General features: G+C 43.9%; 1 protein-coding gene across 1 annotated transcript in view; it reads left to right on the top strand.

The window, feature by feature from the left end:
* Nucleotides 1-24,774, top strand: part of Galnt18 (polypeptide N-acetylgalactosaminyltransferase 18) — a 333,981-nt gene that overhangs the window by 258,887 nt on the left and 50,320 nt on the right. The window contains exons 7-8 of the mRNA XM_005380289.2: nucleotides 20,085-20,270; nucleotides 24,523-24,660. Coding sequence (XP_005380346.1) covers nucleotides 20,085-20,270; nucleotides 24,523-24,660 — 324 coding nt within the window. The remainder of the gene's footprint in view (nucleotides 1-20,084; nucleotides 20,271-24,522; nucleotides 24,661-24,774) is intronic.

Below are 24,774 nucleotides of genomic sequence, written 5' to 3'. Positions count from 1 at the left end.
AGAGAGAGAGAGAGAGAGAGAGAGAGAAAGAAGAAAGAAAGAAAAGAAAAGATGCCTTCCTCTGCTTGTGAGTTGCAGTCATAAGCCCCTTCTACTGGGAAAATCCTGAGATAAAAAGCCAGCTTACTTGGACTCAATTGCCATAAAGGGTTAAAAACTCTCCAACCTTGGCTCCACACCTGTGTCCCGCACAAGAAAGCCATCCTAGTCATCAAAACAAACCCACAAGGCTGTCTGAGAGGCTCTCAGATTCAGCCCAAACCAGGAAGGCTTTATCCTGTTCTGTTTGTGGACCTCAGTCCAACCTGCCTCCTTCTTACATTTATCAACCCAAAGTTGCTCAGCCAGCTGTGATGCCACCACCTCCAGTTCTGTCTCCTGCACCACACCCTCCTGCTCTACTTTCAGCAATTCCTTCTAACTCTGTTTAATACTGAAGAATGCCACTGTTCTAGATGGGCCCTAGCCTGGTGAAAGTCAAAAGTCCCCACCACTATGGTTGATCCTGATGCTTGGGTGAACACAGTCCTCCCTCAAGCATGTCCAAAGTGGGACTGTAATGTGACAGAGGGCCGTGAAGCCTTCGATCAGTACAACACTGCTCTCCTGGCAGACCTCAAAGAGGGAGGCAAAAAGCCAATTAACATGTCTAAAGTTACTGAAGTTACCCACTGGAGACCCCACTGAAAAGAAATTCTTCCAAAGAAGATCCCATGAGATTGAGGGACACTTTATCAAACAGGAATTCCAGTACATGGAATGCCCTATACCTCTCCTGGAATGTGACCAGGAATTCCAGTATGTGGAATGCCCTATGCCTCTCCTGGGATGTGACCATCTCTTGGGATGTGACCCCCTTCTACCCCTGAGTGCCCTATACCTCTCCTGGGATGTGACCAGTCTCCCTCACACTCAGGTCCACTGTCCCAGACTTGATATTGACTCTGATTGTACCCCAGGAGGAAAAATAGCGCCTACATCAGCCTGAAATGCCTGATAATCATAACCCTGAAATTTTGAGACTTGTTTCTAGAAGTATGGACAAAGGACTCATCCCTAGGGCTTGCTATCAATCATGCCCCTTTGGTGACTGAACTCTGTCCCAAGGCAACCCCCACCTGTATCAAATAGTATATCTTTCTTGCCTGTAAAGCCAGTTCAGTATCTCCAAGTTGCCAATGCTACTGCTGTTGCCCTATGTATACGTGGCCTACACAAAAGCTCTGCTATAGTATCTGATAGAAACTGGTTCTAAGAAAGAAACTAAATTTTTGAAGCTGCTGGCTTCTGTATACTTATTCAGACTGTCAGTCCTTCAGAGCACCCAATATCCTTGATGGGCTGCCTCACCCCTTTGCCTCCTTACTCTAACGGCCACTGTCCTTTTGATCAAGAAAGCTAACAAGCTCGCCTTAGACTGAGACCTAACTGTCCAGATGCCACATGCTGTACTGGGATGAAATATTCTAAAAAGTGGAACCCATGACAGATGCTGAGTACACCCTGTTTATGCATGGAAGTAGCTCTGTTAGAATTAAAGTCTAACAGGCTAGATATGCTGTGAACACCTTAGCCAAAACTATCTTGGCCAAAATGCTACTGCAAGGAAAATCTGCACAACAAACTGCTATTTGGAAACCTGCCACCAATTATGCAAAATAATCCAGTCCAGAGGCCTAAGAGCCCTCTGTGATCCAATTGACCGAAACATCAGTACCAGCCAGAAAAACTTTACCTGGTATTGCCAAAAGATCAGAGTCAGACTTGCCCCCACCATTTCTTCTGCAAGTTCAAGTCACAGTGCTGAGGTCACCCATACCCCTGCAGCTCAGGTCACCCATACCCCTGCAGCTAGCTCGGGCTTCAGTGTGTCACTGGCCCTGACCTCATGCATTATAGTGGACCCTCCCCATTTAAAGACACAGAAATAAAACATAAAAGTTAGATATAGCTTGTAACTAGTTAAAAGACCAGCTATATCTGTAGACATTCCTGCACACAAATATAACCCAGGTACGTGTTAACTACTTCTACAAAAGTCAGAAATACAGCCTTATTAAATTTAAAAAATTTACCTGGACTGCTCTTCCAAGTTTCACCCTGAAGAGACAATGTACACTGACCAATCAATCCATGCATGGATGAAGCCCAAGGACACAGTTCACATGACTGTTCCATACCTATTCCCCTTGATTTTTGTGTCTTTTCAGGCTGCTTACCCCAGTCTTTGCTTCCTCTTCCATGCTAGCTGTAGTTTTTCACCTTCACCTCTATGGATGATTGCCCCAAGAGAATAGAGCAATCAATCAAACACTTGACCAAGATTTGATGAGCATCCTTTGCCAGAGTAAGGTTACAGAACAGACAGACCTAAACTCTAGTTGGGCCTTGTCTTGGAAGATCACATGTAATATGTCCAGCAAAGGTTTTCTGGGGAAACTGAAACAGGGAGGGAATGTAGTAGAAAATGCCTTCCCCAGCCAGTATACTTCAGTTTGTTAGTTGCCCAGGATGTTCCAGATCCAGTTGCTTCTGGTCTCTTAGAAACAGTTGGTGCATAACTGGTGTATAACTGTGATGCATAGCTGGTCACTATGATGCAAAATGCATAAACCAGTCCCCAATTTACAAGCAATTCTGCTTCTGTACTTCCTGCTTGCTTATCCCATATAAGCCCTAGACTACTAGAGATCAGGGCCTGTTGTTCTCGAAATGATCCCAATCAGAGCCCATCAACAAAAATATATCTGCCTCCAAATCCTAGATGTCATTTTGGTGTTTCTGCTTGCCACTGCAGTATGAGTATGTGCTCTTTAGGTGGGGAAGAAGAGGTGGAACATTCTAGAGAATTGGGGTGAATGTGTAGGTTGACCCTAAAAAGGAGTTTGACCACAGCTGAACTGAAAGTTTGGGAACAGGGCTCTGTAATGGGACATGGGGCAAAAAAAGGACAATAAGAAACAGAGAAGGTAGAGCTATCATATGGGGAAACAGAATGGTCACAGCAGTCCAGAAAATAGCTTTTTGTGGGCTCTTAGCTTATCCTAGCTTGTTCAACGTTTTTATCAGGGACTTAAGGGGAAAAAAAAGTACACTTATGGTAGTTACCCTGGAGCTGAGAGACTGCATGCATTTCCTTGGTTCTTAACATTGGCCTGCTGAACATCTAAGATTTAATGTAGGGATATAAATTCTTAACCTTGGCTCTGGAACATCTAAGATTTAATGTAGGAATATAAATTCCTGGCCAGCAGAAAAGGTTGTTACTCCATAAAGTAGATATGTACACTGCAGTTGGTAGTAGTTTGGCTTATAATCTGAAATCATTATTTGGCTACCAGTTTGGAAGGTGATAGTAAAACATTAGTAACAAGAAGAGGAGCTTCCACTTATTGTGTGGTATTTGCCTGTCACTTTGTGTATATCATCTCATTAATTTTTATATAGGCCCTGTGAGCTCTATATTGTTATCCACTTTTTGTCAGTTAAAACCTAGAGGAGACAGGACTGAATAACTACTCCCTTCTACCCCAAATTGCTCAAGATCAGAACCACCCTGCCTCATTTAACAACTCATGCCTCAATCATTGTCACAGGGCTAGCACTGCATTGGAAAATGACCGCATTTCAATTTCAGGCCTTGATGATTCAGCCCAAATCTTTCATGAGGGCCAGGCTCTGGAGCAGATGCTGAATAGCATCTTCACTGGAGGTCACAGGAGACTTCAGAAATGGAAGGGGCAGTGGGGTCAAGAGCTGAGTTGAGAGCTATCTCCAGAGAGTCAGAAGAAAATCAACTGTGGAGCTGGTAAATGAGAAGAGCAGGACAGACAGGAAGTCAGAAATCTGGGCTTAGGGCTCAGCAATAAAGAGGAAGAAGAGAAAGCATGGTCCCTAGCCATTGCCTAGAACAGGCAATATATGTGTGTACTTTGTATCATTTTGTAATGAATTGGAATCTCCTTGGCATTGTCCTTCAGCTACCGTGATAGTGTTACACTTACAGAAGGCTAATACACAATGGAATTAGTGTTCAGTGTTGATCTTCTGAGGCTAAGAATTTCAAAAAATACTAAACACCAAATTCAAGCTTGCAGTCCTTTGCACCTCCTCAGTAACTGAAAGCTTTAGCCAAGTTGATGTCCACATTTTCCCTTAACACTGTTTTGAATTTGAATAATAATCTGAGTGATCATTGGTGATCATGAGAGCTCCCTTCTTGATTCTTATAAATGAGTTAGTTTTTCAGGGTCCCACAAAGACAACATTGAAATTTTTCAGCCCAAATGATGGGAGATTTAGGGATATCATTGGCTAATACAGAAGAGTTTGAGATAAAAGGGTTGTTTGAAGGGGAAATTGTGGCAAGTTAGATATTTGAAATAACAGTGGAAATAACCAAGAACCTTGAATCATTTATCCATCTTTTCACTCATATACAATAAGTCCCCAATTTACGAATGAGCTCCGTTCCAGGAGAATTTTCATAAGTTGGATTCATTCCTAAGTCCAACAAAGTGAGTCTTATGCACCTTTGACAGAAATGCACAGATTGCACTTCCTAGCATATCCCCACTGCTCTTCCTTTTGCTTCTGGACATCCTGAGCCCTGATTGAGCACTGTACTACTGTACACATCACACTAGGCAGTAAGCACACAGCAACACAACTGTGGAAATGTCTGGCAGACACATGAGCTACTTCCATGATTGATTTATATCTACAAATATTAATAATGTGAGGCCTGCTCCTATGTGTAAAAGTTTGGAACTTGAATGTTTGTAAGTCGGAAACTTACTATAGTGAACATTTAATATGATGCTTGTGACAGGCACTTGACATTAAGGTACAGAGCAATGCTATATCTGGATCCTGACTTCAACAGGAAATAAAAGCTACATACCTAACAATGAAGAGAAGAAAACCTTGGGGACAAGACAGTGGAGTCAGTTGTCTTTTGTGTGCTCACTGAGGGTCAAAGAGGAGCCCCGTGAGTAAGAAAGTTTGGACAGAAAAGAGAAGAGATTTGAGAACAGAATATAAGCATCAGAGATGGGGAAGTGGGTGTCACAGTGGTACCCACAGTTACAAAATAGAACCAACTAGAAAGATATGGGCTAGATTGGGGAAACTCACAGATGTCAGTGGAAGGCAGTATTTCAGGACTGTGATACCTGAGCCAACATGAATGCTAATGATAACAGCTACTGTCTATTACATATTTATTTTGTGCTTGCTACATTTATTCTACAAATATTTATAAAGAATCTACTATTCTAGACACTGTGCTAAGCCCTGGTATATGGTGATGGACAAGGTAACTTGGATTTGTCCTCACTGACCTGATAGTCTAATGAGTTTTACACTGTACATCATTTACTCCTTGAAAAAAAACACAAGAGATCAGAATTACTGTCCTCATTTTACAGGTTTAGATCTAGAATGTCCACCCAAAACTTCATGTGTTCAGAGGTGGGGCTTTGGGGAGGTGATTAGATCATGGGAGTGCCGTACTCCTCAGTGGATTGGTGCACTGATGACTTCATAGTTAAATATGCTGTTAGGAGGTAGGTCCTGGTTGAGAGAAGTATGTCAATGGGAGCATGGCTTTGGAGGAGATATCTCCATCCCTAGTTCTTCTTTGCTCTCTATTTCCTGGCTGCCATGAGGTGAGCAGCTCTCTTCTGCCAAGCCCTTGCACCATGGTATTTCTGCCTTGGAGCCAGCTGACCGTGGACTGAATCCCTAAAAACTATGAGACAAATTAAACCCTCCCCTCCTTTAAATTGTGGGTGTGGGATATTTTGTCCCAGTGACAGAAAAACTGACTAACACAGATGAGAACCCAAAGGCTCAAAGGAGTTGAATCACTTGCCCAGGTCCTATAAAGAAAAAGCGATGGACCCTATATTGGACTATGGTTTGTCTGAAGCCAAAGCCTCTAAGTCATCTCCTTGTACCATGAGAGTGCAAATGGGCAAAGGGCAATGGACACAACCATTAAAGGCTAGGTGGGGCACAATCAAAGTCAAGGAGTGGCAGAAGACAGATTTCAGAAGGCCAAGGAAGGAGTGATTGGAGATTGGCAGGAGGCTGGGAGTTAAAGATTTTATTTGACCAGAAAAGAGATGGGAGAATTTCTTGGCTACTGTTGATCCAGGGCCAGCTTGTCAGCAGAGGCCAAATGCCAGAGCCCTGAGAAAGTGTGGACTTGATCTTGAGAATGTGGTTCCTGTTTTTGTTTCCTTCTGGGTTGTCAGTGTAGATAGCCATCCTTTGTTGGAACATGAATGTGCACCAACTAGCTGTGGCCTCTTGACACCTAAAATTCCCAGGACTTCTGTGATCTGAGCAATCTGAGGCCTATGAGGCAAAAACCTCCCCATTTGTAGGTGTTCCACTGCATGTGATCCCCATATAGAAGAGAATCTTGGTGCCTGAAGTAACCAGCCCAGAACCAATTATTCTCCTATACCCAGCGGCTCCAAGAAGGCATCTGAAAACATTGCGCAAATGCTTCTTTGCCATATAGGGCACTATTTCCTAGCACACCAGCCATGGAGTGACTCTGCAGTTACAAACCCGCAGCTGAACAGACGCAGTTTAACAGTATGTTGTAAAAGTTTTATGGTTAGTGAAGATAAGTGCAAAATTAATCCCTAAAGAACAGTGCAATTAAAAAAGTACATAATGCAGCAATTAGCTAGAAATGGTGGGGAGCAGAAGGAGAAAGTCCACAGACAATTGTACACAGGAAGGGTCTTCACATTGAGGCTGTGTTGTGTCCAATGAGGGAGCCGTAGAAAAGTGAGATTAAAAAAATGTGTGAAGGAAAGGTAAAAACTGATAAAAGGATTTTGAGAGTCAACCTGAAGAAAATTTTGTCTCCATAAAACATTGAGGCCAAGGGAGAAAATAGCTATAAAGGCCATTATTGGAGCAATCAAAGAAATTTGAGTATAGTCTGTGGATTAGAGAGTAGTAATGTATCAGCATTTTAATTTCCTGATTTTGGGGGAAAAGGCACAAACAAAAGAAAAAGCTGGAAGCCAGAAATCTATGTTAAAGCTCCTAAGAGTCACTCTCTGTCCTTTTTGTTTCATTTTTTGCTTTTCTTTGTCTGAGTTGGCCTGCTGCTGGTTTGTATTAGATCATGGAAAGTTGTTCTTTGCCACCATTCCACTGTAGTTCTTATTCTCCAAGGAGGGACTGAAAAGCAAGGCCAGAATGACTGACAAAACTGAGTGTGGCCTCCCCTCCTCCTCGCCTTCCTCCTCCTCATTCTTGTCTTCTTCCTCTTCTTCCTCCTCCTCATGCAGACATTGTGTGGTTTTCTTTGACAAGGCCTGACATTCCCAAATCTGCAGTTGCAGACATTCAGAGACATCCCCTTCACTTGCAAGTGCCCTTTACTTTGTAAACCAGTGCAAGAGGCAGGACACATATGAGCGTTTTCCAAGTGTTTGTGGTGATGGTTTCCAGAAATCACCCCTACACAAGGATTTTTCAATAAAGCAAGGCTCATGTGTAATATCAAGTCAGTCCTGAAAATAAATGAGTTAATCCATGGTGTAAACTACCCAAAGGAGCATGATCTACTTCTTCAGGTCCCATCTCTGTCTGGTTTGAGAAAGTCAGAAAGACAGGGCCCTGGTTTCTTTGTTGCTCAGTGTAGCACCTGACAGGTATGGAGCATTACCTGAGGGCTGTGCTTGGTTTCTCTCCACTACTTCGGCTTTGGATGCTGCATGTCAGTGGATGAAGGTCTGAACGATCTGCATAATTTTCATTGCACCAGAATTGTAGTTATCAACTAGGGGAGAGAGAAGACTAGTAATACTATGATTTCAAGATAGATACTTATTTTAAATTTTAATGTTTCTAAAGTCATATTAAAATTTGGTAAATATATAGAATGTGTAATAAATGATAATTTGATGTCCAAACCAAATACATCTGAGAATGAAATGAGATGCTACTAATAATTACTGTAAAACAAGAACTGTAAACCAGTATCAACCTAGGCAAGCCAGGGCATATAGTCACTCTACTTAAAATTTTATGTCCCCATTTGATGCAGTTCATTTATCTGATATTATTTATTGGGTGCCTACCATATGCAAGGTACCCTGTTTGGCATTTAGCCTAAAATATGTGAAAAATAAATTTAGTCTTTTCATTTCTGAAGGTAATGATATAATGGAACAGACAGTTGGTAAAATGGACCAAAAATAGTTGTATGGGTACAAATTTAAATAAGTACTATGTTAATCAACTCAGGTTGCCATAACAAAATGGCATGAATTGGGTGGCTTTAACAACAGAAATTTACTTTCTTGCCATTCTGTAGGCTGGAGATCCAAAAGCAAGATTCAGCTTGGCTGTGTCTGATCAGGCAGAGCTGTCTTTCTGGCCTACAGACAGCCAATCTCTTGCCACATTGTAACATTGAGAGAGAGGGAGAAAGGGAGGGACAGAGGAAAAAGAAAGGGGGAATCTAATATCTCTTCCTTTTATAAGAACATCAGGTGGATCAGGGCTCCACTCTTATTTAACATTAATCACCTCTTTAAAGACAGCTCTTCAATATAGTCACGTGGGGAATTAGTAATTTAACATATGGGGGGGTGCAATTTACTCCTTAACAAATGTTATACTGGGAAAAACAGAATGCAAATCCCACATGTCAGAGGTTTTATATGTTAGGTTCAGTGACAAAATTCCCATCTCTTATAACAGTACCTGAAACATAGTAAATGCTAAATGAGTAACTATTGAAACAGAGACTAAAAACATACTCTGGTTTATAGCTTTAGAAAGAAAATAAGAGGGCAACAAAAATTGAAGGGAAAAGACCTGTTAGGAGACTCTGGATAGAGATGTTCATACAGATAATGGTGGCTTGGAACAAAATATTGGCTGTGCAGATGGAGAGAAGTGATTCAACTCAAGTTAGGAGGTAGAACTGGCTGCATTTGCTGGTGGATTGGCTGTGGAGAAGAAGGAAGAGATTAGGATTATAGCTGAATTACAGGTTTCAGGCTTGAGCTGTGAGGTAAATGAGGGGACGACTAAGGGACAGATGAGGAGGCAGAGAAGGAAACAAGAACTTGTTTCTTTGAGATGCCTGAATGATACATAGTAGGGATGACACACAGGCAGTGAGATATATAAATCTCCAGCTAAGAGGACTATAGTGTGTTTCCTCCCACCTTCTGTGAAAAGCAGCAGTGGTGAATCTTACAGTCAGTGGACACTTGCAGTGATATCATGGCTGTTACTTAGTGAGCTCTAAACTTGAGCCAGGTATTGAAATAAACTCTTTGCACATGTTACTTCATTGAACTCCCACAACTATTTTTGGAATTTATCGTTTTCATCTCCATTTTAAGATAAGGAAACTGAGTGTTAAAAGGTGAAATGAAGTCACCTGAAGGCACCAATGAAGAGTTGTAGGTTTTGACACCAAGACTGGCCCAGAGCCTGTGCTCGGAACAACTGACTTCTTTTCTCCCAAGAGCCAGGCTTTGGATCTGTTCAATACCCTGCTTCTGAATTATCATGTGATCCTGAATCTCAGTTTTCTTACCTTGGAAATGGTGGAAGATTGCTGGTGCGTCCCCTTCAGTTCTGCCCTCCTACATTGCTGGCCTCTTTTATAAATCCCACTGTTATTTCAGGCTCAATGTCGGTGCCTTTCAGAGATGACACCATGATGGTGCCCAAGCTGACAATTCACTTTAATGTGTATGAAAAGGGCAAATCTCTTAAGAGAAGACCCAGCACAATAGTTTTTGTAATCTAAATTTTAATTGGACAAGAGGGAAGCTCCTTAGAATAAATGTCATTCTGGGTGAAAGAAGGTTCAGCATCTCAGCTTCATTTTATTATCTGATGATAACCAGGACGGTGCCATGGAGCCAAGTGTGTGAGGGGTACTTGGGCCAGACATGAAGCTTTCCTTATGTCTGGCCCTGGGATCTGCCACACTGACTTCTACCTACCCTGTCTTACTGACACACCAGCAACCTGTCATTAGGCGACCCCTGCTCTGCTGAGAATGATAGCGTATACTTTTTCCTGTCATTCCTGGATGCCCTGGATTTCAGAAAGGACCTCCTGACTAACTAAGGCAATGTGCTTTGGACACTGGCTCTGAGCCATCCTTTGGACCAGTGTGGCTCTCTTTGGGGGGCCTCTGGTAAGGGTGGCCAATTTGAATTTGATTGGGACATGCTAATGAGTCATTCCATTCATATGCATCAGATTTGTTTCTGATTAGATTAAGTTTCAGAGAGAGGAAAGAAACAACCACTGATTAAAGACATAAAAAAGGAAACACTTTAAATAAGTAAGTGCTTCATCTTTATAGAGCAAAGTATAAATTAAACACAGTCCAGGGGTTCGATTTGAATATAAGCTGGATAGAGCAAGCATGTCCACAAGGAGAAGGCACCTCACAGCAACCAAAAGGATTTAACCCACCAGAGAAGACTCCATACACACCAAGTAAATAGATGGAACCAGTTATTAGAGAAAATGATTCTCAGAAGTTTGGATTTTAGAAAACTGCTCCCTAGGTCCTGGTGACATTCAAGTTCATTATTATTCTCTGACAGACCCAGGATGATAATGGGAGCCAGAGACCTTAGTTGAAAACAAAGATGTGATTAAAGTAGGCAGCACAAGTGTCAACGGGACCTGATTTGGAACCTGGCAGATACTTCTTTCTTTGAGCTTGTGGCTTCTGCAGAGTTTTATTCTATAGAAATGTCTGGACTTGGACTAGTCCACATTTCCAGCCTCTCACAATGGGAAGTTCTAGAGATCAGTGCCAACTAGATTCTGTCTGCTGACCCAGCTAAAGGTGTGGCTGCAGCACTGGCCTCCCCCACCAGCTCACTCTGATACTAGTGAACTTGCCACAGGGCTGCCATCTGTGACTGCCTGAGGAACCTAGGGCTGTGCATGACCTCCAAGCCACTATCTTCTCCTCTTTCACCTCTGCTGTTGTCGTCTTTGGTTTTTCTGACTTCTGATCTGTTTCTGGCCTTGAACCAGATTCTCAATGACAGCCTGTCTTATAATGATCCTGACCCTGGCTGCCCTGTGCAGCTCCTTCTCTCACATTTTGAACTAAATATGTTGTTTGTATTCTGAGCTTCTAGTGAGGTTCTATGGGGACCTTTCCCCTAGAATTGAGTCTCTCTCTCTCTCTCTCTCTCTCTCTCTCTCTGTGTCTCTGTGCCTCTGTGTCTCTGTGTCTCTGTCTCTCTCTGTCTCTCTCTTCCTGAAGCTTTCTTCAACAAAGCCCAGTTGAATCACTGGCTAGTGGTTGCTACAGGCACTTTGCTCCTTCATACACAGTGTCACAGACTGCAACTGCAGCCTCTAACCTCAGAGCTTTAACCCAGGAAAGTTCATTTACTTGCTTACCTGGAAGTCCCCCTGAAGGATGTGAGGCTCTGCTCGGCACACCCACCACACACACACACCCTGTGGCAACTTATGGATTCAGGTTGTTTCTCCTACAAGTTCATCATCTTTGAACTTCAAGGTCATCCTAGCTTAAACATCCAGTGGAAAGCATGGATGATAGAAGGAAGCACAGGGAATAGTTTCCCACCTTGTTGAGGAAGTGACAAATGTCATGTCCTCTTTTCATCTCATTGGTATCTGAAAGGTGCCAAGGGACACCCAGATGCTGATGAGCACCAGGGCCCTCCACCTGTCCTTGAGGCCACCCCAACTCCAGCATGTCAGGGGCTGATTTCTTCCTTTCCAAATATGAAAGTTGAGGTAACCATAAATAATCTCCTCTTGCTCAGAACCATTAGAGCTGCCTTTTGCTCTCAGTGACCACATATTGACAAAACAATCCTCAAAAATGTTCCTTCTCTGAAATCCTTTGGCCCATTGAGGCAGAGCATTGGAGTGTGAGGAAAAGTGGGGTCCTTGGTCTGTGATGGGCCAGATTATTAGAGTGGCACCTTTGCCACTGTCTTCTGATTTCTGCGTTTCCTGTGGGTAAGCAGCTGTTTCTTTATATCCCAAGTCCCAGAAACAGAGCATTGTAAGTCTTACTTCATGAAAAGCTCCCAGACCTTCCAGCCAGCTTGTCCCTCCTTGGAATTCTGCCAGACAAATCCTTCTGCTGCCTTGTGATAGTTATGAAGGGTTTCTTTCAAACCAGGAGTTGCTTCAAGTGTGTCTTGGGACTGACCAAAGGGTTTCAGTCCCCTTCAGGGACACCTTCCAAGAAAAAGCATCATGTTTTCCAAGGAGCAGTTTGGTCAAGAGGACACTTTGGAAATGTTCTTTGCAGAAAGAGAGGTCTTGAGAAACTGTATCCTCAGCCAGTGTTGTTCTGTGGAGTCCAATAGAAGAATAAGCATTGTCAGACTTTTAAAATATTTATTTTCACTTTAAAATTACTAAGTGGCTTCCTCTGGAAGCCTGGGGAGCACCAAGTAAAGTAGATTGGAAATAATCTCACAACAAAGCCCAACTTTACTCTCTCATTCATGCAGTAAATATTTTTGAGCTCCTCTTGTATGTCAGACTCTGAATAGGTACTGGGGTTTTCTTGATGACAACAAGGCACCTATGAACCTTCTCCCAGAGTCAGCTACTGTGGGCCAGTCACAGGGGTAAAATTGCATCTCACCAGTAATCAGGGGAGGTTGCAAATTAGAAGTGCAGTGAGAGAGAATGTCATGCCCATTAAGTGAGCTAACATGGAATCAAATGGACAATGTCAAAAATTGGCAAGGACATGAAGCAATATGAGTGCTGGGTTCAGGGTGTAACTTGGTTTGCACAACTTGGAAGAGTTTCACTTTCCATGGGAAAGCTGAAAGTATGTCTAATCTATGCACCAGAAATGTTACTGTGGTGTAAAATATGGAGCAAAGTCCACATTTGGGCCCCGAGAGACACACACGAGAATGTTTCAAGGAATGCCATTTATAATATTGGAAGCTAGCCTGTCAACCAACAGGAGCATGCATAAGTAATCTGCTGTATATTTATATGAGGGTGAGGAAAATAAATGAGGCAAGAAGCAAGTTGCAGAAGGCACAAAATATGGCACCATTTATATAGGGTTTAAAGCCAGTTAAAACTAAACAATGTGTAGTTTAGGTTGATGGCAAGGAAATTCAGGACAATAGGTTTCCTTTGGAGGTAAGGAGGGGCACACAGGTTTCTAAGAGATCCTCAAAGCACTGTTTCTTAAGTGAAGTGGTGGTAACATTTGTATTGTGTATCACTGAGCTGTACCCTTCCCTCACATACACACAAAGTTATCACACTTGCTGTGCAAGAGGAAATACAGGTGATAGAAGAGTGCATGGCAGTCATTCAACCAAAATCAGGGCAGCCAGGGTAGCAGATAGGAATTAACAAAGCATGTAGTGTGTGTGTGCTTGGGAGCAGGAGTTCCAGTAAAGATGATTAGAGAAGGAAGGGGACAGAGATCCATGAACATGGTATACCGCAAGAGCTAAGAGAAGTTGCTGCAGCTGGACAGTAGAGGGTAAGAGGCTTCAGGGAATACAAGAGGCTGCTCTCAGAGGTCTTGCAGATCTTGTTAAAAAGAGTGATCTTTGGATGCTAAAGGTTACAAATGTAGGGCTGAAATACATTTTGGATAAAAGTTGTTTCTGTGTGACGTTTTCTCCATCCCAGACCATTCTCTACTTCATGCCTTTGACCCTGGCTTGCTGGTGGCCTCTGACTTTTGTGTTGACCTTATCCAGTTTGACTGTCTCCCTCACATTCTAATATAGAACCAGGACTACAGTGAGGTGAGCAAAATTGAATAATGCCCCAAGAGTAAGTGCCCTGCCCAGGCTATCCATGTTCATTTGCCTACATCTTCGGCCCCACCACCACTCTGAAAATGAATGTTTGGTCCTCCTCCAGGTCTCCCAGTCCTTAGCCTTGGCTGCATCCACCTTGTGCTCTTGCTCCTAGCCTTCCCAGTTTTGATTTTCCACTCTTGTCTCAGCATTTCATGGCCAAGCCAGGCAAGACAGCTACACATAAAAAGATAATTAACCACATGAGCCAAGCAATCAGGACCACATGAGTGGTGCAAATAATGTGTTCCAAGAGCTTGGAGGAACTGAGACAGACTGGCTTTGGGTGGATGGGGAGTAGAAAGGCAAATTTCTAAGCTAAGAGAACAGGGGAAACAGTTTGCTGAGAGCAAAGAGCTCATTAAAAGTCATAAGGAGATAACTAGGCACAGTGGTGGCACATTCCTATAATGCCAGCATTCTGGGAGGTTGAGGCAGGAAGATAACAAATTCGAATGTAGCCCAGGCAACTTAGAGACTTACTGGTACCTTTCCTTAAAATAAAAATAAAAAATTAAAGGTTTGAGAATATAACTTAGTGTGAAACCCCTAGGTTTAATCCCCAGTACTGAAGAGGGAAAGAAATGTCATAAGGAGATAAAAGGTGAAAGGGATTTGGGATGTTATCCTGTGTGATTGGCTGTGAATTACAAGGCTGAGGTATTACCACCCCCAATTCCACATCCATGTAAACATAACTAATAAATGGTGCTATGCTTTTTCTTTGAACCTGGAGAGAGTCTCAGAATTCATTTCAACATAGAAGGACATTAACATGAATAGACTTAACATAGAAGTGTAAACTCATTTGCTACTTCTGTCATAGACGATGGAGTGATCACAAGTCTCTGAACAGGAGATGGTCAAATTGTATCCTGCTGCCTTGCAGCATGTCCCAACTGTAACTTAACTTACAGCTCTATTGGTTGTGTCTCAAATACTGGAAATCATTTGAAATACTAACAAAACTCAGATTCACAGAGTACAAAAAATAGAATGGATCTAAAGCATCATTAAGTTTGGCTTCCCCATTTGGCATCCAAGGTAAACTGAGGCTGTCAGGGAGACTTGTAAGTAACACACAGATATGACCCCAACTTTGTACCATTAGCTCTCCGTCCTGAGAAGAGAAAAGAGATCCAACTTCTTGAGCACCCATCATGTGCCTGTCTTTGCTGGTGGGAACTTTTCATACTGAGTCTCCCTTAAACCACACAGGGAATCGTTATTACTAGTAAAATGCAGCTGACATCCAAAGATAAATCCAAGCCAAAAGTTAATAAGAGACAGAGCTAGGAGTCACACTCTCTCCACCAGCCCCCAAGATCTATATATTTCCTTGCAGTTCTATAGGATACTACAGGCCGTTTCAGAACTCCCAGTAAGGGGGATTTGGCTGTGCTCCGGTACTAGCATTTGTAGCTTGCTTTAGGTCTAGGTCATATCTGGGGGATTGGCCAGTAACACTTCTGTACGAACATCCAAGCATTTTCCAAGTTGAGGGCTGCCTCTACAATGATTTCGTGGTTCCCTAAGACAAAGACGTCTGCTGTAGGTCATGCTCATTTGATGACTTCCTGGGTTTTACAATGTTAATTTATGCTCTGCAGCCAAAGTAAGACTCTTTTGTTGCAGCAGTATGCACTTAAATGTCAGAGCTTTGCTGAAGAACCGTGTAGGCCTGAAGGAAGCCATTGCGTTCAATAAAATCCAGCCACATTTTATGTTTATGGCCTTTATTAGGGCATCCCACTGAGCTAGTTAAAAACCATGTATCTGTTGTCATTAAAAGCCTAGGATTCTCAAATTCACACATTCAAATAATAGTTATAGAATACATTCTAAGTGCCAAGGGCTGGCGTAGACTATGATAAACACACAGACGTAATCCCTGTTTGCATGGAGCTTAAAGTTTGGTTTGGTGAGACAGATATTTAATAAGTATAAGAATAAGTACATAAAGTATTTTGAGTAAGTGTTATGGAGAAAAAGGATAAGGTATTCAGAGGCTAACGTAGACTTAGTAGACAAAGACATCAGTATTTGAGTGAGGTAACAAGTAGGTGCAATTATTCCAGGAAGATGGGCTAGACTAGCAGGTGCAAAAGCACAGAGACAGGAAAGAGCCTGGCATGGTCAAGAAGCACACTGCTCTGTGCCTATCCAGAAATGACAGAATTAGCCTTGGGCTGACAGCCACCTGGTGTCACTTGTGCCTATATGACTCACTGCATGCCTTTTCCTTATGGTCTACGTCTTGTAAGTTCCCTCTGACTCTTCATCTTCATTTCTCAGCCATTCATATGTTGCCCATGTCCCCTGCCCTCTGTCCTCTTAATGTTCCTACCCACTGGAAAACTCATAACCCTTCAAGCCACACCTCCACTCTGTCCAATGGCCCTGCTTCTCTGACACAGTTTTTCCTGTCCATATCTTCCATCTGTCTTGGGTCTGGCCATCTTATGTCCATTAGAAACTAGCCACTTCATGTACTAGGGCCAGCTCCCTTTTTCTTGCTTCCTTGTCCCCTGCCCCTCCTAACCCTCCATGGAAGCATCGTAGTGTCATCTTCCACACCATCTAGATGCCTACAATTTTCTTTCCTATCCCTTGCCTATCATCCTAGACAGAGTCTGAGATCAGCTATGAATAAGACTTTGGGGATTCTCTTTGGCGTCAAACTTTGTCAGTGGAGCTACTCATCTCCCAGGAATCAGCCCTTTCTAGTTGACTTCAGTGTGATTGGCAGGGTCAGAAATGGTGGGTACCATGCCATGTCCACATCTGCTCCAAAACCCAGATGCCGCCGAGAACCCATCTGCTATATCTAAGGCAAATGCTTCCCTCTGTCCATAGCTGAGTTTTTTTTCTGCAGAATGGAGGAGACTGCAGGTGACCTCTGTAGTAACAAGCACTCTGAATCTCTGAGGAAGTAGCCTGTACTCTGCAGGTTGTTTGCCCTCAAAAGTGAGTATACATCAGAAGCCAAATAGCAGCAACTGTAATGATTGTTTGAAAATAATCACAGGCACAAAGAGGGCTCCAATGTTGCAGGAACTGCAGCAGGGACCTATTTGGTACCCCTGTCATGCCAAGTTTTTTTTTTAATGGTGCTGGGGATTGAATCCAGGGCCTATGCATGCAAGGCAAGAGCTCTAGCACTGAACCACATCCCCAGCCTCTGTTGTGCAACCTTCTTAGGTTAGAGTTAAAATCACCCGTGAGCACACAGTGGGACCAGAACTGGCTAAGATGTCCTGTCCAACACGCATAATGCTTTCATTATGCACAGGGTTAAACACCTGCCTGCATTGTGTCACCCTCTTCTGCTGGGTGCAATGGAGGCTTGAGAAGGTGAGTAAAAATTTGAATCTAGGTCCCACTGACTGCAAAGTTTTGTGGTTAAACACAATATTCCCATCTGGCCAGATGCCCCATCTCCCTGGAAACCCACAACCTGTCTTGGGTATCATTTAGCACATGTCTAAAGGAGGATGTGATGAAGAGTTTAGGTGACATTTTGAAGGAGGAAAGATGATTAAACAACCAGTTCCAATTGTGCTAGGTCAGATGAGACAGGGACCACTGAGCATGACAGGCTGACCTGGTTGAAGGGCACTGTGGGAAGTGACAGCGAACTGACACTCAAACAATGAGTCCAGGAAGCAGAGTGGGGTGGGGAGCATCATTGCATGTGCAGAACAGCGGTTAAAGAAAAAGCAAATGTTGGAGGAAAAAAATTCAGCATGGCTGCAGCACAGAGTACATTGCAGAAGATAAGCATAAGGCAGGAGGCACGGATGAGGACAAGCCCAGATCGGGGGTTGTGTTGGGAGGCCTGGTGTTGGGGAGGGATGCGATCCAGTTCACGCCTTCAAAAGATCACTCTGGCTGCCGTGTTGCAGGGCAGATTGGAAGAAGGAGATGGATCAGAGGGCTCAGTTTGTTGGAGGTGGTTGCAGAGTCCATGAAAGATGATCATGACACAGACAAGGGAAGTGGCCTCAGGGATGAGAAGAGGAAAGGGAATTCAAGCGCTAAACAGTGAGCTCACTTGCGCCTTTTACCGTGTCTCAGAGCATGATGGGAGGTGCCACCACCGCCATCCTGAACAGCATAACGGCATATGCTCCCTCTTGCCTACTCTAGGGAGAAATGGTGAGAAACAGGACCTCCAAGAAGCAGGGCTCATGGTGAGGGAGCTTTGGTGCAAGTCATGTTCTGCGTTGTATTGTTGAAATATGTTGAGTAATAGACTCTTCCAGTTGCAAGAGCGCTAATTACCCTGACTCTTTGTGTCATTGATAACTTATTCACAGTATTCACAGGCTTTCATTGACAATCTGAGCAAAGCAAGCTAGAAGCCAGCACAGCCCCCAGCAGATGTGAGTCCCTGGAAGAAAGGTCCATAGCCTGGTCAGCGTGGGGGAACATTGGCTCTGCCTTGAGTTTCTCTGGGGATTAGACAGATCCTTTTGTCTGAGATAGCAGCTGTGTAATCTTGGACAAAGGACATTCTTCAGTCTGTTTCCTCACTTGGAACTGGAGATAATAACTATCTCAGAGGGTTATTCTGAAGATTCCACTGTATCATTTGTTTTGTAATAGCTAAGACTGACCAAGTGCCTATAATGAACTAGGCGCTCTGCATGAAATCTTTGAGATAGGAATTATTATTATCCCTACGGAAATAAAAAAAATGGAAACACAAATGAGAAGTAACTTGTTCAAGGTCACATAGATAAAATAAAGCAGAACCAGGATTTGAACCCAAAGCACCTGGGTTGCAAAACCTTTGTTCATTACCTCCAGGTTTCACTTCCTCCCCATATGCACAGGTGTAGCACCTGCAGCCACAGTGTTTCCTTTCTGTTGGCCCTCATTGTAAAGACACCCTTAGGTAAATCAGTAAATTTCCTTCCAACTCCAACTGCCCATACCCTGTAGGGTGATGTGGATTGGTAGAAGAGAAGGCATTGTCTTGCTAACTATCACAGAGGGATTAAGTTAAATCCAGGTCATGCTCTGTCTTGGACCCAGTCTGCTTATTGCTGATAGGTACATGTTATGTGTGTGAAATTATCTACCAAACTGTCAATTGGGCAGTACATGGCAAGTGACCGCTCTTGTCTATAAAAGATTTCTTTTAGAAGTCATACATAAGCTCTGACCAATATATCAGATTCAGCTCATATTTACCAAGCAGTAACCACTTCAGTATTGATTAACTGACTAAGCACTGATCCCTTATTTATTTATTCATTTCACAAGTATTTATAAAGTACCTGTTACTACTTGGCTTTGTGTTGAGCATGAGAATGAGATACAGATTCTGCCCTGTAGCAACACAGTGAGTGGGGATGACCTGGTGAGCTGTGACATCCACAGTTATGGAGCTCAGAGGAGGGAGAAATTGACTCTGCCCTGAGAACTGAGCAAAGATCCCACATTGTATGGGGCCATGTGATCCAGGTCTTCAGGAGTGATGTTTTTTTCAGCTGATGAAAGAATTGGGAGGACATTCTAAGATTACAAACAGAATGGGGAAAACCTAGAGGCACAGAAGGGTGTGCATGTTCATGTTAGGATCACTGGGGAGAGTCAGAGTGGTATGAGCTTCAGGGCACTACCCACTGACACTCAGAATGCAATGTCAATTTTCTTCATCTTTCAAAATCAGAATGCATCCAGATTTACCAGGATTTGTGAGAAATTTAATGCCATTCCCTTCTTTGCAGCTCAATGGGGTAGGAGAAGCGTGTCTGGCTCTTTTTCTCTAGTGATCACTAATCCTTGCCTAAGGCTCAGAGGTCCATTTGAAGATGGACGTCTCTGCTGGGAGTCCCAGGTAGTTCCTTATATTAAGGACTGCTGTAGAGACCATCATCAAGGATTTTGTTAGCTTCTCCTCAAAGCCAAAGAGAACCCAGATCTTTGGCAGCTGAATGTCTGGCCTCTTCTTTGGCCACGTAGAGCTCATGGGTAGAGAGAGAAGGTACATTAATTCTTTGCAAAGAAACCCACACAGTGAGAATAAAGCCATGAATTAATGACCTCCTAACCACACTGCTGTGGAAGCAGAGAGCAGATGTAGCTCATTCCCTGATGCACTGTGTGGAGAGACAAGGTGAGAGGGACTAGATTTCTCCGTGCTCATGCAGAGTGGTGGTTTAGAGGTAGAGGCTAATCTGGCCCTGACGAGAGGTTCCTCATCTTCTGCAGGTGTGGCAGTGTGGCGGCAGCGTGGAGGTCCTGCCCTGCTCACGGATCGCCCACATAGAGCGAGCCCACAAGCCCTACACTGAGGACCTCACAGCCCATGTCCGCAGGAATGCCCTCAGGGTGGCTGAAGTCTGGATGGATGAATTTAAGAGCCATGTCTACATGGCCTGGAACATACCCCAAGAGGTAAGGAATGCCAGTGGGGCTCAGTTTCTTTGGATTTAATGGGAGGGAAAAAAACCAAAATAGTGGAAGTAAGTTTTTCTTCCCATAGGTCAGAGCCTCATTTACCATGCTAGAAGGCACTGCCAACCCACAGACATGCAGTATGTAGAAAAGGGCTGATCCTGAGGCTCTGAGCTGTTTCTGACCCCTGCCTGCACCTGATCAGAATGCTTTATAGAGAACTTAATCTCTCTCAGCCTGTGTAACCTCATTTTAAAATGAAAATTGGCCCCACAGCTCCACATTCCCTTCCTACTCCCGGTCCTCAGCTTCGCTGACATTGGGTGTTCATGGTACAGGATTAAAAATATAATAGTAATGACAAACAATTCACAAAGTGCACCTTAATCTCCCTGTAGACTGGATTTAAGCTTCTCCATTTAACCTGACCGAGCATTAAGGAATATCCATATAGGATTTATTTAGCCATATGGGTGGGGATTGGATACACTCCCTTGGGATTCTTAGTAGGAAAAGGGAATTATTCTGAACATTTTCGGCTGTTTCTGACCTCATCACAGAACCTTACTGTCTGCTGCTGTCCTCTGTCCCTCTAGTCATGTACACTTTAAGAAGTGTCAGGGAAAAGCAACGTTTCTCTCCTAGTTTTGTTCAGCCTTGCCACGTGTCACATGGAAATGACCTTGGAATGCTGAGTTGGAAGAACCCAACAGATGCCAGCCACAGGATGCCAACCTCCATACCAGCTTTTGGCCTGGAGTTCATTGCTTATGTTGCATTCTGTGCGGCAGAGCTGTTGACTGCACGACCTTTCTTTCCTCCCAGGGCTGTGGCATCCCATCGGGAGTCCTTCAGAAAGCCTCAGCTCTCTTTCAAAGATCAGTCATTGCCTAAAGTTTCCACAGGAAGGCCTTATACCTTAAACTCTCCACCAAGCTAATGTTTCTCTGGCTAAACTGTTAGAAAAGAGGCTGAGACCTGGATGGGAGCTTTCCGCAGCCTCCCTCTAGAACTACCATGCTGGGGAAGGGAACTCTAGTTTGGATTCAGACTCCTATAATCAATGAGATTTTCTTAGAGGGGAGGGCAACTGAGGAGCCGAGGAGTGTGAGACAGAGCACAGCCAACCCTCATGAACCAGTCCTGGGATTGCATCCCTGACTGTAAAAGTGTTTCTAGGGAAACCACTGTGTGCCTTTTCAGGCATTAGATGGCAGAATCCTGAGCCAGGCGCTGAGTCCTGCTGTGGGTGTCCCCTGCTGGCAGAAACTGTTACGAGCATTTGGAAACTTCCCAGGAACTCATGAGGGAACTTTGTAGACCTCCAGGCTCTGCTTAGGCTTGGAGTCCTGCCCATGTGCCCAGCCCTTTCCCTCTGTCCCCCGAGGCTGCAGACTTAGCCCTCTTTCCCACGGCAGCTGCAGATATTGAAACAGACAGCAACCCAGTGAATGGTAGAGAACTAATGAGTTGAAGTCATTGAAAAATGATGAAACTCAGTGTCTGCCTCTGACCCCTCCAGGAGATACTTCAGATCAATCAAGTGGGTGAGGGGAAGTGAGTAGATGAGAGGTGGCAATGCCCCGCAAAGCCCTTGGTGGAAAAGGAAGAAGTCAGAGTGTTTCCAAAAAAAAAAAAAATCTGTCTCTTGAGTCCTCTGTGAACTTCTGTGTCCAAACTTCCTCTTCCTCCTCTGAAGCTTCTGCAGTCAAGAGATTTTCACCTTCCACTCATTTCTCAATATACCATCAAGTATTGCCTTTGCCAAGGCCAGCATGGAGCTCCTCACTGCCTAATGTAATAGACACCTTAAAGCCTTTCGCCTAGAGGAACCCACATTCTCCTTAAAACTCCACTTCCCAGCTCCATGATTCCATATTCTCTAATCTCCTCCTCTCTCTCGGATCTCTCCTTCATTCGTGGATGAGTTCACCATGGCCGTGTGTGTAATCCATTTCTCCCTCCGCTACTAGTTCCTAGAAGCCAATCTGCAGAGCAACTGCATCAGAATCACTTTGGGAGCTTGTGAAAAATGCTGATCAGGGCCTCACCCTCAGAGATTCAGATCAGTGAGTCTGTAAAGGTGTTGGAACCTGAAAAAAAGCTCTCCAGGTGATGGTGGAGTGTAGCAGGGTCCGGGAACTGCCTACACCGGGAATCCCTCTTTGACTGTTGGCCTCCTCCCTGCCCCTCCCTGCCAGCCATCCACACAGTAAGCAGGATGAAGGCGCTTTCCTCCTCACACTGTTTCCTTCCGTGCCTCACGCTGTGTGTGCAGTCTGTTTATTGTCTGCATCTCCCGGACTCCTTTCAGGCACAGACCGTGGCAGTTCTGCTCATATATCCAGTGCTCAGGGCAGAGCCTCACACAAAACAGAGGGATACTTGGTAAAGACGAGTTGATCAAGATAGAAGAGGAGGAAGCTGGCTGCCCCCCTCCCCACGTAGTCCCCAGGAGGCATCCCAGCTGCCCTTGATGTAGTGTTGCTCCAGTACTTCCTGTTCAATCACAGACACATCTGTATCTGCTGCCAGTTTACTTCACGGTCCTTCTACAGCATTCCACCTGCAAAGGCAGAGCTGGAACCCTCCAATTCTGCCCAGGTGGCTGCCTGGAGTATTCAGTACGTTAAAACATGTTGAGACTTTGATCTGTGCTCAGCACGTAGAAAGCGCTAGAGAAGCGTTAACCCTTATCATTGCTATTGTTTCTTATGCCCTGTGCATTTTCTCCCTGGCTTTCTAACACCCTTCCTGGGGGATCATCCCCTACCTGGCACCTGAGATGCAGAGTGTGGCGCAGAGCTGGCCTTCTTACCTGCTCTCTTACCGTGTTCAGTTCCAAGTTAGTGAGAAGCCAAAGCATCCTCAAGCTCTTGCATCCTGCTTCTTTCATTGAAAATCACTTTGCTTTATCAATACAGGGAAAGTCAGCCTGCAGCAAGGCATCAATATTTTCTTAAGCAAGATTCAATATTCTAGAGCAGCTGCTGCTTCCTCTGTGCAGAGACATACTGAGGGCCAGGGATGCTCAGTGGCCCTTAGGTGCTGGCGTTTCTTTAGGTTTGGTTACAGGGAATATTGTGGCAGGAATTCTAGCCCTTTTTTGGCATGAGTAATTTTAGGAGTGTCTTGGGGCTGCCAAAACAAATTACCACAAGCTTGGTGGCTTAAAAATATAAATTTATTCTCACACAGTTCTGAAAGCCAGAAGCCTAGAATCAAAGTCCCAGCAAGGCCTTCCTGCCTTGAATAGCTTTAGGGGATAAGCCTCCCTTCCCTTTTCCAGCTTCTAGTGGCTGCTGGCATTCTTGGTTTGTAGATGTGTCATTCCAGCCCTGGCTGTGTCCTCACGTGGTCTTCTCCTCCCTGTGTCTCTGTGTATCTAAATCTCCCTCTCATTCTCTTATAAAGATACTCATCATTGGATTTTCGGCTCATCCTAAATCCAGGATGATTTTATCTTGAGATCTCAAACTAATTATATCTTTAAAGAAGCTGTAAAGTCACATTCAGAGCTTCTGGGCGGATAAGTATTTTAGAAGAAGAAATTCTTCGGTTCACTACATGAAATATTTGGCAAAACAAGATGTGTTCACTGTTTTCTACTAAGAGCCAAAGTGACCTTGTCTGAGGTTTGTGTGTTTCCCAATTTATGTGGAAAAAGGGCTTGATGCGTTTATAGTAAACACATAGTTCAGATAAGGTGAACCATTAAAACAGAAAAACAAAAGTCAGTTAATAAACAGGGAGTTGATATCTAGACATTTAAGCTGAGCAAAGAGCCAGCTCTGGAGCTTCCTAGAGGTTAGCAATGTATACCTGATGGATTATATCTCTTTTGTGTGTTAACAGGTCATAAGGAGAGAAAAAAATAGTGTTCCAATCCTGAATTCAGGAAAAAGGGTTTCCCCCTTGGAACCCAGAATTTTAGGAGAACACAAAGGTCTTCCTGAGACCAATTCTGCAAATGTCTCCTTATATAAATTGATACAGTGTTAAATTGTAGTCATATAAAGTCTAAGGATTTGCTCTTTATTTTCAATGGTATTTGGTGAGAGTACCCATCATTGCTGGTAGTCTAAATAGGGATTGTCATAGGGTTGATAACAATCTGTATGGAACAATGTATAAGTTAACTTCCCACAGGGTCAATCCAGCAGAGAGTCTCTCAAATCTTGCTTGGGGCATGGGTCATAGCAAGGTGGGGTTTGGGGCAAAGCTGCATCTCTGCCTCTGTTTCCCTGTGCAGGACTCAGGAATCGACATTGGGGACATCACCGCAAGAAAAGCTCTAAGGAAGCAGCTGCAATGCAAAACCTTCCGGTGGTACCTGGTCAGTGTGTACCCAGAGATGAGGATGTATTCCGACATCATTGCCTACGGAGTGGTAAGCAGCCAGCTTCTCAGGGGTTCCACTGAGATGCAGGTGGAAAGCAAGACCAGAAAGAGATGCAGAGAGGAAGGGAAGTTTCCCACCCATGTAGAAACTTGTAGCAGACCT

This window comes from Chinchilla lanigera, unplaced genomic scaffold (assembly GCF_000276665.1).
Source record: "Chinchilla lanigera isolate Chin_1 unplaced genomic scaffold, ChiLan1.0 scaffold00013, whole genome shotgun sequence".
In the NCBI taxonomy this organism is placed as follows: Eukaryota; Metazoa; Chordata; class Mammalia; order Rodentia; family Chinchillidae; genus Chinchilla; species Chinchilla lanigera.
Note: the sequence above shows the minus strand (reverse complement) of the source record. Positions and strands in the feature narration are given on the sequence as shown.